Source organism: Pipra filicauda, unplaced genomic scaffold, assembly GCF_003945595.2.
Source record: "Pipra filicauda isolate LSUMZ 115617 unplaced genomic scaffold, ASM394559v2 scaffold215_size1667880_pilon, whole genome shotgun sequence".
Lineage (NCBI taxonomy): Eukaryota > Metazoa > Chordata > Aves > Passeriformes > Pipridae > Pipra > Pipra filicauda.
The window spans coordinates 167,418-184,355 of NW_024104327.1; the positions used below are offsets into that span (position 1 = coordinate 167,418).

General features: G+C 43.2%; 1 protein-coding gene across 1 annotated transcript in view; it reads left to right on the forward strand.

Moving 5' to 3' along the window:
* The window catches only part of SETBP1 (SET binding protein 1), a 248,300-nt gene that overhangs the window by 155,254 nt on the left and 76,108 nt on the right, over positions 1-16,938 (forward strand). Inside the window, exon 5 of the mRNA XM_039381165.1 lies at positions 12,103-15,571. Within this exon, the coding sequence (XP_039237099.1) occupies positions 12,103-15,571 (3,469 nt within the window). The remainder of the gene's footprint in view (positions 1-12,102; positions 15,572-16,938) is intronic.

Genomic DNA, 16,938 nt, shown 5'->3' on the forward strand with positions numbered 1-16,938 from the left:
TTTCAGAAGGTTGCTCTGTCTGGTAGCAGAAAAATAGATATCTGTGTATCCTTGAGAGAAATCCCTGAAGGGGGACTATGCAGAACTGTGTGTATTGTCTAGTGGAAAACAAAACAAAGGAGGAAAACACACAAAAAGCCATAATAACTATTGAGTAATATGTAAATGCTTTCCTTAGAGTGCAGTAGATTTTTTTTGAGTATGTTTGAAGCAGCCACTGAATAGTTTTTGCATCAGTGACTTCAATGTATGCAACCTTTTTGTACAGTTGTTTGAGACTTTAGTTTTTGCTCTTTTTTGTCCCAGCACACCCAAAAACTCCCCAAAACAACCTCCAGAACACCAGCTGTGGTGTAGTGGACATTTGGATTGAGGCAGAGGTCTCCAACTGTTCAGAGCTTTGCATTTGGGCTCATGTTTTGAGACTGTGATGCAGCATACAGAACAGCAGAGAAATTTAAACCAGAAAAGACCAAATCAATATGTTCTTCTATATTTAAAACCGGGGGTGGGGGGGGAGGAAGCAGTGCAATAAAGCAGCCAATACCTAAAACTGACTCCAGGGTTCTTCATGTTGTCAGATCCGGGATGTTTTGATTTTGTGGTGTTTTAGAGATCTGTGAGGCTTAGATCCAGGTTAGGTGAGACTTTGTGTCTTCTTTCAAAGGTCAGGGCCAAATCTCAGCTATTTGGTGAGGACAGAGTCAGTCTGGAAGAATATTTCCCATGTATTTACCTCTCAAGTCCTTGCTCAGCCAGGGTAGAGCAGTGACAATAGAAATCACAGTGACTTTCCCTATGCCATGCTGATAGCCTGAGTGTGTTGAACCAGTGGATTTTGGCGTCACTCACATTTGCGGAACCACCTGTGGTACAACGCTGCCCACCCTTGTTGCAGAGGGAACCACATCTCACTGGGTTTGTCGAGATAGACAGGCCCTTCCTAACAAATCAGCTCTGTTTTACCAGTGAGACACACCACTTTACAGCAGCAGGGAACATGGCAATGAAATGAATTGTTTAAAAATGTGGAATATTCTCTTTGGTCCATGGAAAAATTGGGATGAATCCAGACCTGAGGTATGTCTAGGAATGGAAATGATTCCAGGAGAAGAGAGAAGAGACTGTGAACAGTGAGATTTATTACTGGGATGTAGACTCCCAGAAGAAGGGGCTGAAGACACATTGCTGGAATTGCTTGACACCAGGTTGGACAAAACACTGCAGGATATAGAGAGGTTGTATAGTCACAGATTTAAGGCTAGAAAGAACTCCTTAGTCAAACCTCCTGCATGATTCATACCAGAGGATTTGCCTAAATGTGTTTCTGTTACAAGTCCAATAGCTGTCGTGTACTGATGCATATCAGTTAGAAAAACACCCAGCCTTGATTAAAAGAAACTTCCAGTTCTAGAAAAGCCATTGCTGATAAGCTGTTCTCATGATTATTTATACATCCTATTAAAACTGTGAACCATGTTTTCTCATATCAGTTTTCCTAGCTTCAGCTTCAAATCCTGTGTATCTACCACACTGAAGGACCTCCCATGGCACTCTTGTCCCATGTATTTTTAGGCCCTTTTATGTGTATCTCAGATGCTTTTAACACCAGGTTCACCTGTGCTTTAACCAATCTCCCTCTCTCCTCGAGTAGCTCTTTGAAACACCTTCTGCCAACTCTTACAATGCCAGTTCTTCAAAATAAGTACATTTTTGTAAAGAAAGAGTCATACCTTTCCCCCATTAGCAGTGGACAAATGCACTTTGAGGTCTAAAACATGTACTGCTGTTTGTTATTTATCCCCTTTGACAAGCTGCTTGGGCAGGAGACTGTATCTTCAGTGTCCAGTACTTTTATACACTTACTCAACTTGAGCATGCAGCCAGCACTTAAGAAGAAGCAACAAAAGGGCTTGGAATGGTTTTGCTTTGTCAACACTGTGTAGAGCAAAGAAATGTATTTAAGTGAGTTACTAGAACAAGGGCAATTAAAAGGGCAATGCTCTGAAGTGCTGGTGGTTCCACACCTTCGCTCTGTCTGATCTCAACATCTCCACTCCTAAGGGGGGAGTATGTGCACAAAAATCACTGGATTTCTGCACTGGTTCAGGACCAGATTCTCAGTGTAGGATAGGCTAGTTCTGACCTGGACACTCTCCTGATACCAGTTCTGTTCTGGATGCTAATCCCAGGCCTGAATTTATATTTAAAGGCTTTTACCTACATGGTCAACCTCATGGGGGAAAGACTGGGGACTCCATAAGCTGAATTTTACACTTGATTTGTTAGGTGAGAAGCTAGAAAAGTTTAGGAGGTCATTCAAGCACTAAGCTGTGCTTGGGGTGTTTTGCAATCACCTTTTCTAGACCACTGCTCATGCCCTTTCTTTTTCTGGTCTGTGCTTCTGTTGATTTATGTGCATAGAAAACAAACCTAAACTTGGTCAAGGCCTCAAAGTGATGCTTTTTTACCTTAATAAAACTGTAGTTAGCCTGGTGATGTTGTGAAAACAGTTGAGAATGTCTTGAAAGTATAAAAATCAAGGGACAATAAAATCCTGGGATCAGCTCCCAAATGGATTTCCGCTGTAGATTCACACTTAATAAAATACAGAGAATTGCATTTTATTTTGGTACATAAATACTGATAGTGGAGGACTGTGGCATTTAGAAGGGAGAATTGCTCCACCAGAAAACTCACTTCAGCAAAATGATGCAGTCCAGTTGAGCCCCTTTTATGATCTGAGAAATTACTCTTTTTATAGCACACTAAATAAAACCTGCTATTCGAGCGGGAGGTTTATTAGTAAAGGTGATTTTGTCATAGCTGGGGAGGGAGGAGAGGAAGAAGAGATGAGGGATGAACATCAAAGAAGAGATACGTGTCATTCAGAAAAGCACAACAACGTCCCAAAAATGCAGTGTCACTCTTCATCACCTCACCCAGCATCACCAGGGAGACATTTTATGTCACTATGTTGTTGTTGTTGTTGTTGTTGTTGTTACTCCAACACCTTATTGCTAGACTTGGCTTTAGGTGTGGTGGGGAACCTGCAAAAACATCTGTGTGGAAGAGCCGAATCATCCAGGGGATGGTAAGATTAGTTCTTATACGAGAGCAATCAGATTTAGTCAGGGCAACATGTGTTTTTGCTGCTGCCCAAAATAATCCCTTCCATGGTCTCGAAAGAGGACTTGCAGCTGGGCATTAGCATTCCCACAACATGTGTCCTGGTGCAGTGCTGAGCATCCTTCTTCAAACCTGCCTTCCATCATTCCCTAATGATTCTATGACTTTAAAATCACCTGACTGAAGACTTAAATCCCGAACAGCCATGTCCCAGGAGCATCAGTTCTAGTCCAGAAACAGAAATGTCTGCCATGCTTTGACATCTTCAATGTGTGCAAGGATATTTCCCCACTTATCACTTACTAGGGTTGCTACTAGTTTTAGGGGAAAGAGGAGAGGGATCACTTTATATCTGCTCACAGTGGTGAAAAAAGGGAACATGTTATAGGGAAACTGGAGCATAAAGCTTCTAAAACCCCACTCACCTTGTAGCCTTTTGCAAATGGGACAGGTTCCACCGCATGCCTGCTTGGACTGTTGTAGGGACTGCACACTGTGCAAGGGAAGATGGGTGTGCTCCTATTCCCTTCTGTCTGAAGGGAATTATTTTACTGGTGAAAACGAAGAAGAATCCCACTTTGCAGTCTAGTACAGGTTTTGGAGAGAGTCCAGACCGCATCTCATCTCTGGATGGTGCACACCACTGTCTTTGCTCAGAGTGCGGTGACTTTTCAGTGTATACTCAGTGGACCCAGAAATTTACCATGTATGACATCTTCAGGCAGATTTTCCAAAGGTAATGAGCCTCCCACATTTTGCTGCCGATCGCTGAAGTTCATCTTCTCATGGTGAATTTGGTGAAGACACAGGTGATACTCTCACTAAATTCTAAGTACAGGACTCAGATCTTAAAGCTGGACTGGGGAGGACAATATATATTTGACCTGTCCCCCAAATTTTCATTTTCATGAGGTTTATAACCCAGCTATGCCAGTAGATGTTCTGACCGATTTCTGGACTTTTTGCTAATGCTGTTGCACATATAATACTTCATACTAGACCTTAGCTGCAATCAGGATGCTTTGAAAGAATTAATCTGGTGGTCAGTAACTGCTAAATGAAGTGCATGCCAAAAGAATGATGAGCTAACTGACTGCAGCTCACAGCTTTTATGAGCTTCTCTAAATGCCTGTTTTCAGGTGAATTCAGCATCTCCTTGACATTTAAGGACTCAATTTATAATTAAATTATGTAACTCTAGTGGAAAGAATCACTGGCCATGATGGAAAAGCCATTTATATTTTGCCCATCCTTTAAAAAAAAAAAAAAAAAAAGAAAGTAGTCAGGGTAATGCTGCAATTCCTATATTAAATGAAGGATAAAAGAAACCTTTCAGTGCAAATTAAGCACTGAAGGCTTTTAAAAATTATAGCAGAAACTTAAAGTGCACGGCTGCTCATATCCTTATTTCCAGTTTAGCTATCTGAGATATGCTGAAGCATTAACATCCAGGACAACACCACAAACCCTTCAGAGATTAATACCCCTTACTGCTCATATTTCTGAGGGACCCAGTCTGTCTTGGGATCCTTCTGCTGTTTGATTTTGGCTGGGTCAAGTACAGATATACATCACAGATATACATCACCCTCTACAACTTGAAATTACAGAGCAAAATGAAAGAGCAGGATGAGATGGAAACCTGGATGTGCAACATCACAATACACTCTGGGGAGAGTAGGTTGAGCTCCATGGAATTGTACCATTTCTGAAGGGATGGAAGTGTGTTTTATATATGAACAATAAAACCTTAATATCACTGCTGCGGTTAAAGTTCATTAGCAAAGCTTTTGAACAAATGAAAGCACAGCTTAGCAAAGGCGTCTTGCTCTGCGAGCCCTGGCTTTGTGGATACAGTGTCTGAAACGTTTGCTTAAAAATCCGTGCACGGGCTTGAGGCCAAACAAGGACCAAACCAGGGTTATCTCAGAAGTTGAATGGGCAAAATTGTATGAGTCCCATTGTAGTCCACCTTAGCTGGTGCCCAATTGTTCTCTCCCAGCTGCCTAAACCGAGGCGGCAAACAGTGTTATGGTTAAACACGATATTTAAACTGCATTGTTATGTCGGTGATGATGGGTTCTTTGTTGGAGATGACAGAAAAATCCCATTGTTTAGAGTTTTCCCAGACTCAGTGCTTAATACAAAGCCTTGAAAAGAGCAGGGTTGTTTAAACATTTGATAAAAAAAATGTGTGCAGCGATGGGTCTATTCCACGAGCAAGGAGGAGATCAGCCTGCAGCGCCAAATCCTACCTTTATAAATTCAACATGTTGTTGTTATTTGCCTATATAAAATCCTCAATCCCTGTATGTGGAAAATGGAAAGGTCTGAAACATTGCAGAAGATTGAAACAGTGTGCAAATTATCCCATTTAAAGCTGGTAGCAAAATTAATTTGGAACAACTTTGGAATTTCCAAACTATTTAGAAAGTCATGATGCTTTATCAGGAATGCATGAAAAGCCACGATTTCCAACCACAAGAGTGGATTACCTTCAGTAATATTTGTGAATTGCTCTGTCTTTTCCGTCAGGGTGAGTGCTTTAGACAAGGTGTTCTCAAGACAGTCATAATGCAAAAGCCTGAACTTCAGTTTCTCTGTATTGATACAGTCAGAAAAACATGCACCACCTCCTGGGATGCTTTTGTTTGGTGAATGGACACAAGGTGTTGCATGACTTTTAATTAGCCCACTCCCACCCCATGCTGCCTCGTGCTCTCGAGGGCAGCTTCGTGTTTATTCCTGCCTCTCTTTCTATGTCAAATGAAAGATGAGGGATTGGAACTAGATTATCTTTAAGGTCCCTTCCAACCCAAACCTTTCTATGATTCTTTGATCCACACTCCTGTGAGCGTGGTGGTGTTTGGGCTTTGTGCTATTTAAGACCCAGAGAGCTGTGGAAGGAGTAAACTCTGGGAGTGATAAATTTGGCAAATTAAGGAAAATCCCTTGTTTTGGAGTGATAGCAATGAATTTTACAGTAGTGCCTGCTGATGTGTCTTCCATTACTGTTTCACTTTTAATGAGAACCCCTACGCCTGTTTTGAACTAGATTCAGTGGAGTTTCTCAAAAGACACCACTGTTGTTTGTAGTTCCAACAAGTGTCAGATGCTGGTTGTACCCCTCATCCTCGGTTAAATTCACTGAGGATCTTAAGAAATTCCTAAGTCCATTTCAGACACCTGCAATGAACTGCCCTGACTGGATCACAGACACCTCAAGCTTCGTGCCAGTGACTGCTCAACCTCTAAGTCATCAGGCCCAGTTTACATTTTCCCTGAACCTGGTGTCTCCTTCACTTGGCATCTTTTATTTACAGAGTAATTCTATCCTGGAAAGGCTCAGTGCACTCACCAAAAGACATGAAATATCTCCAACCTGTAGTTCTGATTAGAGCCTTCAAGTGAGTAGTTTACAGCTGTCCCATTGGGACACAAGAGGAAATGCTTAATTTTGAGCAAAAGTATGAGCTGAGCCAGGATTATTTATTCATGTGTTGGACCTAGAAATCTAATTTTTTTTCTTCCTCTCAAAGGGTTTTCTTCTCTGGTAACATGTGTTCATGCATGTCTAGGAAGCAGAAACTGAAGGGAAAGCTTTTTCAAGGGGAACAAATCACTTGGAGATTCTCCAGTTTTTAGGAGCTCAGGACCAGAATAGAGTATGATTTTTCAGAAGGCAAGTGCCCACTGCAGTGACAGCAGATTTATTTATTCAGTCTGGAAAATCTCAGGCTGACTTCTTGCTAGGCACAGAAGTTTTGTTACCAGCATTGTCTGGAGTACTTTCAAGTATAAGCCTAAATTGAAGCTCGTGTGAATTCAGGCCAGCCTTTCCTCTGAGCTGGCTGGATTCAGGGAAGGTCTACTTTGCATGGAATTCCACTGCCACAGCAGAGTGCTGTGCCTGAGCTAATATCCTCCTCTGGATGGCTTGGAGACAACACCTGGAGATCCAGCATCTTGCCAGCTCAGGTGGCCAGCAGAGCAAATGCCCACACACCTCACGGCTCTACCCCTTAGATTTCCAATGAGATGCCAGATCCTAGGTGACAATATTGTTACCAAAAATGGCTTACAAGTTCCTAGACCACACAGAGGTATTATACGGTGTTCTGATGAGATTTGTTCTTGCTGGAGAGACAAGGATAGCCCTGGGATAAGAGCAAGCACTTCCCAAGACCCTGATCTTAAGTGACATTGTGCATTTAGGAAAGCCTTTCCTCTCTTTCTTTTTTTTTTTTTCCTTTTTCAATTTTATTTCCAGCCTATGAAGAAGATAACAAAGGATGGTATGTCCCCAGAGCACACTCTGATGTGTCACTGTGGATGCCAATCCCCACAGACGCTCCCGATGTTATTAATTTTTAAAACAAACTTGCTGATTGAGGTTCTGACTGCCTTTAAATTGTCTCTACAAGGAGACTGTGTACTAATTAACCCACAGAAACAATCAATGATGTACCTTTTTCAAGTTTCAGGGTGATTAGAATATGAAAATGAAGAGCACAATGGTGCAGATGTTTTAAAATCACAGCAGACAGCAATTAGTGACATGGGAACCAGCTGCTTATCTCTCCAGATAAAGCCTCTTAATAGGGAATTACACTTGAGGAGCCATTACACAGATGGATCTGCAATGATTTAAAGAGGGGGCGTTGTAGTATTAACTTTGATTTGCAAGCCAGATTCTTGACAAGCTTTGTGTGTGTTACCTCCTCAAAAAGGTGCATTTGGAGCAGGGAGGGACCACTCCTTTAATCACTCAGATTTTTTTTTTCCAGGTGATGGGTTTCTCTAACTGTGTATTTTATCATTATTAATAGTTTTATTCTGTCTTATTTTGATATTATTATTATTATCATTATTATTTTATTAGGCTCTTGATTAGGTTGTTGTCATCTTCTCCTACTTTTTTTGCTTTGGGACTGGAAGCAGCATGTGGATTTAGATGGAAGCTCAGTCAAGGGAATGGGGAGGCAGACTGAGACATCCAGTAGTTAAATGAAGAGTCCCTGAGGAATGAATTCTGCTGCTGGTAACTATTTACAGAGTAGGGTGCTGCTCCTCATGGGACTGATACAATCTCGTCTCCCCAGCTGCAAGGGCTGCGTACCAGAATAAAACTGTTATGGGGAGTAATCACCCCTTCAGGTGCAGGGTTTCAGAGATCTGGCAAGGCAGGTGTAAGCACACAGGAGTTTGTCATTCAACTCATATACTACTAATAAGAGGATTCAAATTTTATTTTGTCTAGTCTAAGGTTTAGCATGTGCTGGATCACGTTGCTCAAGGTTCTTTGCAGTTAGGAAAGCTACCCTCTTCTTTGTGTGTATTTTATTTTATTTAAAGGAAAGACAGAATTATTAACCTACTAAACACTTCCAATAAACTGCATATCAGGAGAAGTGTTGACCAAGTATAGAGAAATGTAGTAAAATTACATGGCTTAATTTACACTTCTACTTCCACAAAAGAAGGAGAAGCACGTTCCTAGTGTAGAATAGCTGGCTGCAGAAGAAAATCCCATTTAGTGAAAGGGCAAGCTACAAGCAGAGCCACAAGCGCTGAAGTTTGAAGAACTTTTAGGCCTCATAAACCAAAGAGTAAATAAAGGTAAATCTTTCTGTTTTCATGAAAACCCCCCACTATTCCTGATGCTGGTCTTGGCTGGCTGCCACAGGAACTCTATTCAAGTCAACAGCCCCTTGCCAAGACCTATAGAGCTGGAGTATATTTCACACTTATGGACAAATTCAGTAATGAATTTGTGTGAAAGGCACCAAGATACAGGTTTCTGCCCTCACCCTCCTGACAGCTGTGACATCCTCTGTCAGCTCAGCAGAGTCTTGGCTTAGCTGAGCTGAGGCTTGTTGGCTTCTTGGGATGGTGCTTGCCCAGCAGGGAAAATTGAAGCCTAAACATTAGGACCAACAGGATCAGACAGCAAGCTAGATGGGTACACAGGGCATAAAATACATAGGGCTATATTACTTTCAACTGATTTAGTAGTGTTTTTAGGTAAATCCATTGCAGCTAGTGAAATCCAACCTGCTGCAGCCAAACATAATCTGTGGCTGCTGGGCTGCAGAAGAATTATTTTTGTGTGATATGGATGTCTCTGGCAAGGTAGAGCCAACAGTAAATGTGGTGCTGGAAGAAGTTTCATGAGGAAGCCCAGCAGACTGTTATGTGCCTGGGCAGATATATAGTTCTGACATCCTACTGAGGAAATGGAGTCCCCTGATCCTGCAGACTGGTCATTTTTTGAAGGCCTGTTGAAATCAGAGTGCTTATCCATGTGATTAAATGCCTCCAGAGTTGGCACCTTTGATGACATAGGCATATCTCTCTCATGAATTTTAAGATCGATGTGGTGGTGTCTCGTGCTGCTTGAGTAATGACAGGGCTATCATTAGGGATGTGTTGGGACTTGCATCATCACTATATAACGTGCAGGCCAAGGAAATGAGGCTGGAGGAGCCAAGCCATATATCAGCATTCATTGCTGATCTATAGCTGGCTTCTCTGTTCTGAGCTCTTATTAACTGCCTTAAAATACAGATCAGGCATTATTGCTCTTTTTAAACTATGGATCCCTGTGTGCGTGGTAGATATGGAGGGACCAGGGTGTTGCCAGCATGTCATGTTTTTTCTCACTGCTGTAACCCTCTTTCTTATCTTTTTGGTTTTGTTTTTGTTTTTTTTCCTCTTCCAAATGAAATTTTTCAGGTCATTTAGTTTCATGGCTCAGCATCTGGGAAATAATGTGGGTGTAAGGAGATGCTTTGACTGCAGCCATCAGGCTGGGATCTGTTCGGAAACAGCCTGGTCTTGCCTTAGTGTGGGTCCTGGGGCCCGTGAGAGCCCTCAGCCCAGAATTTCCAGGGCTTTTTGACATTACAAATCAGGGTACCTCAGGAAGATGATTTTTTATATGAGGCTGGAATGGAAGGCAACCACTTCCAGCTCCCTGGGACCTCACCAGGGGGTGGCCATGTCCTACACCCTCCTTGTGCCCAGCTGACAGGACACCTAGCCTAGTGACTGGGGGGCAGGAGAAGCCCCAAATGGCAGATCTCAGGAGCTTTGGGATCAGTTTAAAATAATCAAAATAAAAACAAGCTACAAAACTCCAGTGCTGGGGCTGCTGGTTTCCTTTCCACCCCTCCCTGGCCTCATCTCAAGATGTGGGTTTGGGTGGGCTCCCTTTTCCAGGGGAGGGCATCAGCCTCCGTCGTGGCCACTGCGTGCTGCATGGCTCATGCATGGGAGGGCCACTGCAAGGAGGAGGAGGAGGAGGAGGAGGAGGAGGAGGAGGAACTGATTCACTCCCCAAGGGCTGTTTATGCTTTCGGCTCTTCTCTCAGGCTGAGGAAACTGGGTGTCGCTTGCCCGCGACATCTGCAGCTCCACCGCAGCTGCATGCTTTCATTTTCTCACTCCACAATTCCTGGAAATCTCTGTTTTCCCTGAGCATGGTTGGTCCATGTGCATGACAGCTGAACTATCTGCAGGATTTAAGAGTCCCTGATTGCTTCTCAGACAATGGACCAGAACAGCTTCGTCGTTATTGCCTATTCCAGGAAAGCCACATGTCCATTTTTATATGCACATGAGAGATAGCTCAACGTCATTTTGTCAATAACATGTATGTTTAGTGGTCACTACATAATGCACTGTGGGCTTGGGGGTGTTTAGTCCTTTTCAAATCTCTCTGAAGTTGCTCAGAAGTAGGGACACCTCATTTCCCAGCTCAAAGCCCTCTTATGCTCTTCTCCTTCCTTGTCCCAAAATTTCTCTCAAACACCCCAAAGAGGGCTCTAACATAAGGCTACTGATAGAAACTTACTTGTAAGAGGGTATTTGCAGGAGCATGAGACACTTAGCAGTTGTTTTTTATCATTCTTTCCTTGGCTACGCATTTATTTTAAGTCTCCCATCATTTATTTGACATTAAGAACAGTGTCAGTACTTGGTACACCCAGTTCTGTACAGCACTAGGTGTACAAAGTCACTTGTACAGTTTGACCCAGAGCTTTGCAAAATAAAAGCTCCTAAATGTAACATGAGAAAACAAGTCAATTAAAGAAAATAATTTTTTTTTTTTTGCTTTTAAAAGACTTATCAAAAAGTTACAGCTGTAGTAAACAAAATTTCTTTAGCTGAAGGAGGCCCACCAAGAAAAAAAAGTGGACTTTCTTTTGCTCTGTAAGAGCCTTCAGCTTAATTCTGCCCTTGCTGTAACCTCTGTGGGTTGAAGAGCTCCTGTCAGATTAGAAATCATGTTGAAAATATCTCTCACGAACATTGCAAATAGCAGATTGTTAAAATGGAAAAGAAGTAATGCAAATCTTGAACCTGCCAAGTGGGCCTCACACACTTGACGCTATGCATATGATGTTAAGCACCAAATTTGTGGGGATGGTTTCTATATGGAAATTCAAATAAATCTTTGAGGAATCGGGCTTCATAGGGAAGTGGATCCATGGGTTTTCCTCTTGTTTGTTACAACTTCTAAGATAATTTTTTCAGTTTTCTTGTTTACAATAATGAGTTTAATTGCTGTTGTTAAGCCTCAAGTTCTGTGAGGGATTATTTTTAAGGAAAAGAGAATTCTCTCCAGGAGGTTGAGTTGCACCATTCATCCATTGAAAGGGAATATTTTACTTATGTTTCAAATTAAAAATCAATAGAAATGTTTCCTAGGCAATTTTGTATTTATAGAAATATTTCCACTGCTTTTAGAGTGGAGAAACCAAAAAAAAACTTGTTTACTGTGCATGAATCTAAATGCAAATTTGGCTCAAGTATAAGAACACTTTATAAAGTTCCTAACTCTTACAAGGACATTGGTTAAGAAGAGTTGTCATTCACTGCACAAATAAAGAGCTGCAACCAGGGCTTATGAATAGACTGATAAACTAATTTTTTTTTTTTTTTTTCTATTTCCTTTCTGCTACCTTCCAGGTTTATGACAGGCCACAGAAACATTCTGCTCTGCACTATGATTCGGGCCTTCAACAAGACTTCACCAGTGACACCTTAAAATCAAAGCACCAGCAAAAAAGTAGCAACCAGCACCATCTTGACTGGTCAGCGAGCCCCGATACCGGATCCGCTTCTCAAAGTTGTTTCATCAACACAGAACCCAGCAGGGAAGCAGTTAGTGCCACCAAGGTCTCTGCTCTGGAGCCAGGAGTTCCCTTCAGCAAATCCCAGGCCAAAAAGTCCTGCAGCAGCAGCAGCACGTGGGGGCAGCTGTCAGTCAGTAGTAAAGAGCTTGGTATTTGCAGTGCAGTCCCGTCACCCAGCGGCATCAGCGTGGCCGCCCAGCCGAGCAGTGCCTCCGACTGCAGTGGGCTTTTGCCTCTTGGGGATCCAGAGGGAGGTGTGCAGCTGGAGGCCCCTGACCAGCCCGCTGGAAGTACGAAGAAGAAGTCCAACAAAAAGGACTTGATAAGTCAGACCATCCAAACTACAGACATGGAGTGGGTGAAGAGTGCCCAGAAAGCATTTGACAGCAAATCCCATGACAGCATGGAAGGGAAAAAGGAGTCTTACTCGTTGGACAGCATGTTGGATGCATCACCCTCAAAGCAGAATCCCATTTCTGCTAGCAGTTGTGAAAGTGACACCAGTCATGTACGAATTACTATCCCAATAAAGTCTCCGACGACAGATGCATCTGGCCACAAAAGGAAAAAAAGGCAATCCATAAAATCTTCTATAGAGAAAACTATCCAGGAGAAAAGTCTGCCTTCTGTACTTACTATGAGCAGTGAAATAGCAAACAGGACTAGCTCTCAATCAGAGGCAAGTAAAAAAGATCTTCGAGCCTCAAAGCCAGGGAAAGTGATAGAAAACGAGTCCCCATTAGTATCTATTGACAGCAGTGTGTTCACTGACAAAGCTTCCCCCAACAGTGCCGCCAGAGTCAGAAAACCTTTAGTAGTGACATCCACTCTCCTGCCCACCGACCTTTCCACAGCTGGCAAATTATCTGAAGTCCAGCACCCCAAACACGCAGCTAAGCGGCGATGGACCTGCAGCAAACCTAAATCTATCCTTCGGGAGACCTCCATGACAACATCTGAGAAGCTGATGGTGGAGCCTCCCTCAGCCTATCCCATCACACCATCCAGCCCTCTGTACACCAATACAGACAGTCTTACTGTGATCACGCCTGTCAAGAAAAAAAGAGGACGACCAAAGAAACAGCCTTTGCTCACTGTTGAAACCATTCACGAGGGAACCTCCACCAGCCCAGTGAGTCCAATCAATCGTGAATTTCCAGGAACAAAGAAAAGGAAGAGGAGAAGGAATCTGGCCAAGTTGGCCCAGATGGTCCCAGGAGAGGACAAGTCCATCAGTGAACTTAAGTTTCACAAAAAGGTCGGGAAGCTTGGAGTCTTGGATAAGAAGACCATCAAGACCATTAATAAAATGAAAACTCTTAAGAGGAAGAATATTCTCAATCAGATCTTGTCCTCCTGCTCCAGCAGCATAGCTCTGAAAGCAAAAGTCCAGCCACCATCTAGTGCTGGGCCAACCACCATCGATGCCAGACTAGGGAAGCAGATCAATGTTAGCAAGAGGGGGACTATCTACATTGGTAAAAAACGAGGCAGAAAGCCAAGGGCAGAGCTGCAGACTCAGCCAGAAGAACCTAAGACAGCCATCAAGCACTCAAGGCCTGTTTCCAGCCAGCCAGAAAACCCAGCAGTGCCTTCCAACCTGCAGTCACTTGTGGCATCGTCACCAGCAGCTATTCATCCGCTTTCGACACAGGTAGTGGGGACTAACGGCAACCTTAGCCCTGCAAGCACTGAAACAAATTTTTCAGAGTTAAAAACTATGCCAAATCTTCAACCTATCAGTGCTCTTCCTACAAAAACCCAGAAAGGAATGCACAGTGGAACTTGGAAGCTGTCTCCACCCAGGCTAATGGCTAATTCACCTTCCCACCTCTGTGAAATAGGTTCTCTGAAAGAAGTCACGCTGTCGCCAGTGAGCGAGTCTCACAGCGAGGAAACCATCCCGAGCGACAGTGGGATAGGTACAGACAACAACAGCACCTCCGACCAGGCCGAGAAAAGCTCAGAATCCCGCCGGAGATACTCCTTTGATTTCTGCACCCTGGACAATCCAGAGGCTATCCCATCTGACACCAGCACAAAGAACAGGCATGGTCACCGGCAGAAGCATCTCATTGTGGATAACTTTCTCTCTCATGAGAGTATTAAAAAGCCAAAGCACAAGAGGAAAAGGAAAAGCCTGCAGAACAGAGATGACCTCCAGTTTCTGGCAGACCTTGAGGAACTCATCAATAAGTTCCAAGTGTTCAGGATTTCCCATAGAAGCTATACATTTTATCATGAAAATCCATATCCCAGCATCTTCAGGATTAATTTTGATCACTACTACCCTGTGCCATATATCCAGTATGACCCATTGCTCTATCTTCGCAGGACCTCTGACATGAAGTCTAAGAAGAAGCGTGGTAGACCTGCCAAAACCAATGACACCATGACAAAGGTGCCTTTTTTACAAGGGTTCGGTTACCCTATTCCCAGTGGGAGTTACTATGCACCCTATGGAATGCCTTACACATCAATGCCTATGATGAATCTTGGTTACTACGGTCAGTACCCAGCTCCTTTGTACCTGTCTCACACGCTCGGAGCGGCTTCCCCATTTATGAGACCTACCGTGCCCCCACCCCAGTTCCATGCAAGCTCTCATATGAAGATGTCCACCACTGCCAAACACAAAGCGAAACACGGAGTGCACCTACAAACCCCTGTGGGAATGGGCCTTGGAGACATGCAGTCCCCTTTAGCTCCTCCAAAGGTTGGAGGGACGAGCCTTTCAAGTGGCCGACTTCACAAAAGGAAACACAAACATAAGCACAAGCATAAGGATGAGCGGATATTGGGGACACATGAAGATCTGAGTGGTCTCTTCGCCAGCAAGTCCACTGGCTTCTCCAGCCATGCCATGAATGAAAGGCTGAGTGGCTCAGACAAAGACCTCTCCTTGCTCAACGAGAAAAGCAAGCATAAGGAGAAGCAGAAGCACCAGCATTGTGAAACCGGGCACAAAGGCTCAAAGAGTAACTTTGAAGTGGATACACTGTCTACATTATCACTTTCTGATACCCAGCAGTGGTCACAGAGTAAAGATAAAAACGACTCAAGCAGTGATCCCATTGACTCTTGCACAAAGAGATACTCTGGTAATACTGAGAGTAATGGAAGGTCAGAGTCCCTGGACATGTTTGGTGAAATGAATTCCTCAAGTGAGAAGCGGGACAATGATGCAAGTGGGAATAAAAGAAGAAGCTTTGAAGGGTTTGGAACTTACAGGGAAAAGGACATTCAGCCCTTCAGGACAAATAAGAAGGACAGAAGTACTTACGATTCTTCAGCCTCTTCAGGTAAGCTCTGCTTTATTCTATTTTACCTTACTGCATGTAAATTTCTGTGCTGAATGAAGAGGAACTCGTCATTTACAGCAAATATATTTATGAGTCAATAACTTCTCTGGGTTTTTGTAACTGACTGCTATTCTTCGTCCAAACCTTGGAGACGTCAACAGGGAAGTTGGCCACATCTTAAGCCCAAAAATTTAAAACTCTTTGAGATGTTACACAGCAGTTTGATAAATATTTGTCCTGCCTTCAGCTGTCTCTCATAGCTTGTTGTGCTTCCTGCAAAAGTCTCACCATTGCATTCTGCAACAACAATTGGCAAGGTAGGCACCTGTTGGCAAGGTAGACATTTCTCTGATTGGTGTCTAATGTCTACCACATTAGACACCATGTGGTAGTTGCTGTCCAGCCTTTGGGAGAAGAGCAGACAGTCTCAGCTCTGGCCTATGAAATGATCAAAACCCATTTGTTGATAGGACAGACCAGACACGTGGGAAGTTGTGAAGCTCTCCCATGACAGGTGTAGTGTACTACTGATCCAGAGGAACCCATCATGCTGATGGCTGGGCTGAATACATGGAGATCTGGGTACAATCCTAGTGTAAATCTGTCACATCCAGTCAGCAGGTGTCATGTAAAGTAATTATGTGAGCATTGAGTGGCTGTGGGAAGGGACTGGTGTCATGGAAACAATAAACCCTCACCAATTGACTCTGAAGAGTTTTAGGTCTCGTGACTTGGAAATATAAGCTGGGTAGATGAAGAGGGAGGAAGCTCCTTTCGGCTGCAAGGACATCTGTTCCTCTCCTGCAGAGGGGGAAAAAAGGGAATCTGAATCTTGTCTGAGAGACTGAATTGTACTTTACAATGGGGAGCTGCTTTTGTGATGACACAGAGGCAGGTGTTTTGCTACAATATAAATGAATTTAGCTTGGGAGCCAGCCCAGTGCTCCTGCACCATCAGATATTTATCACAAAGCAGATTTCACACTTGGTTCTGGAAAAGGGCGAGCTTTACTGAACCAATCAGTGGTGGATGAGATTCTGAAGTGCTAAAAAAGAGCTTCAAAGAAAAGTAGTTCATAGCCTTCAAAATGAAAAGAGAATCAACTGAGAACACAGGGAGCAGAGAATTTGTATAACCTGCCAATGTAAGGCTCTAAAGTTTTTTATTGACTTGTAACTGATCAAGTTCCAGCGACTGCTCGTGCTTAAGCCATTTCTTTCACTGAGACTAGGGTCTGGACTGTAACAGTGAAAAGCAGTCTGAAATGAGAGGTCACACCATGAAAACATTTTCATTCATAATATCCTATTATATTAGATCAGTTGAGACACCCAAAAATGACACATCCAAAAATATTGGAAAAGAG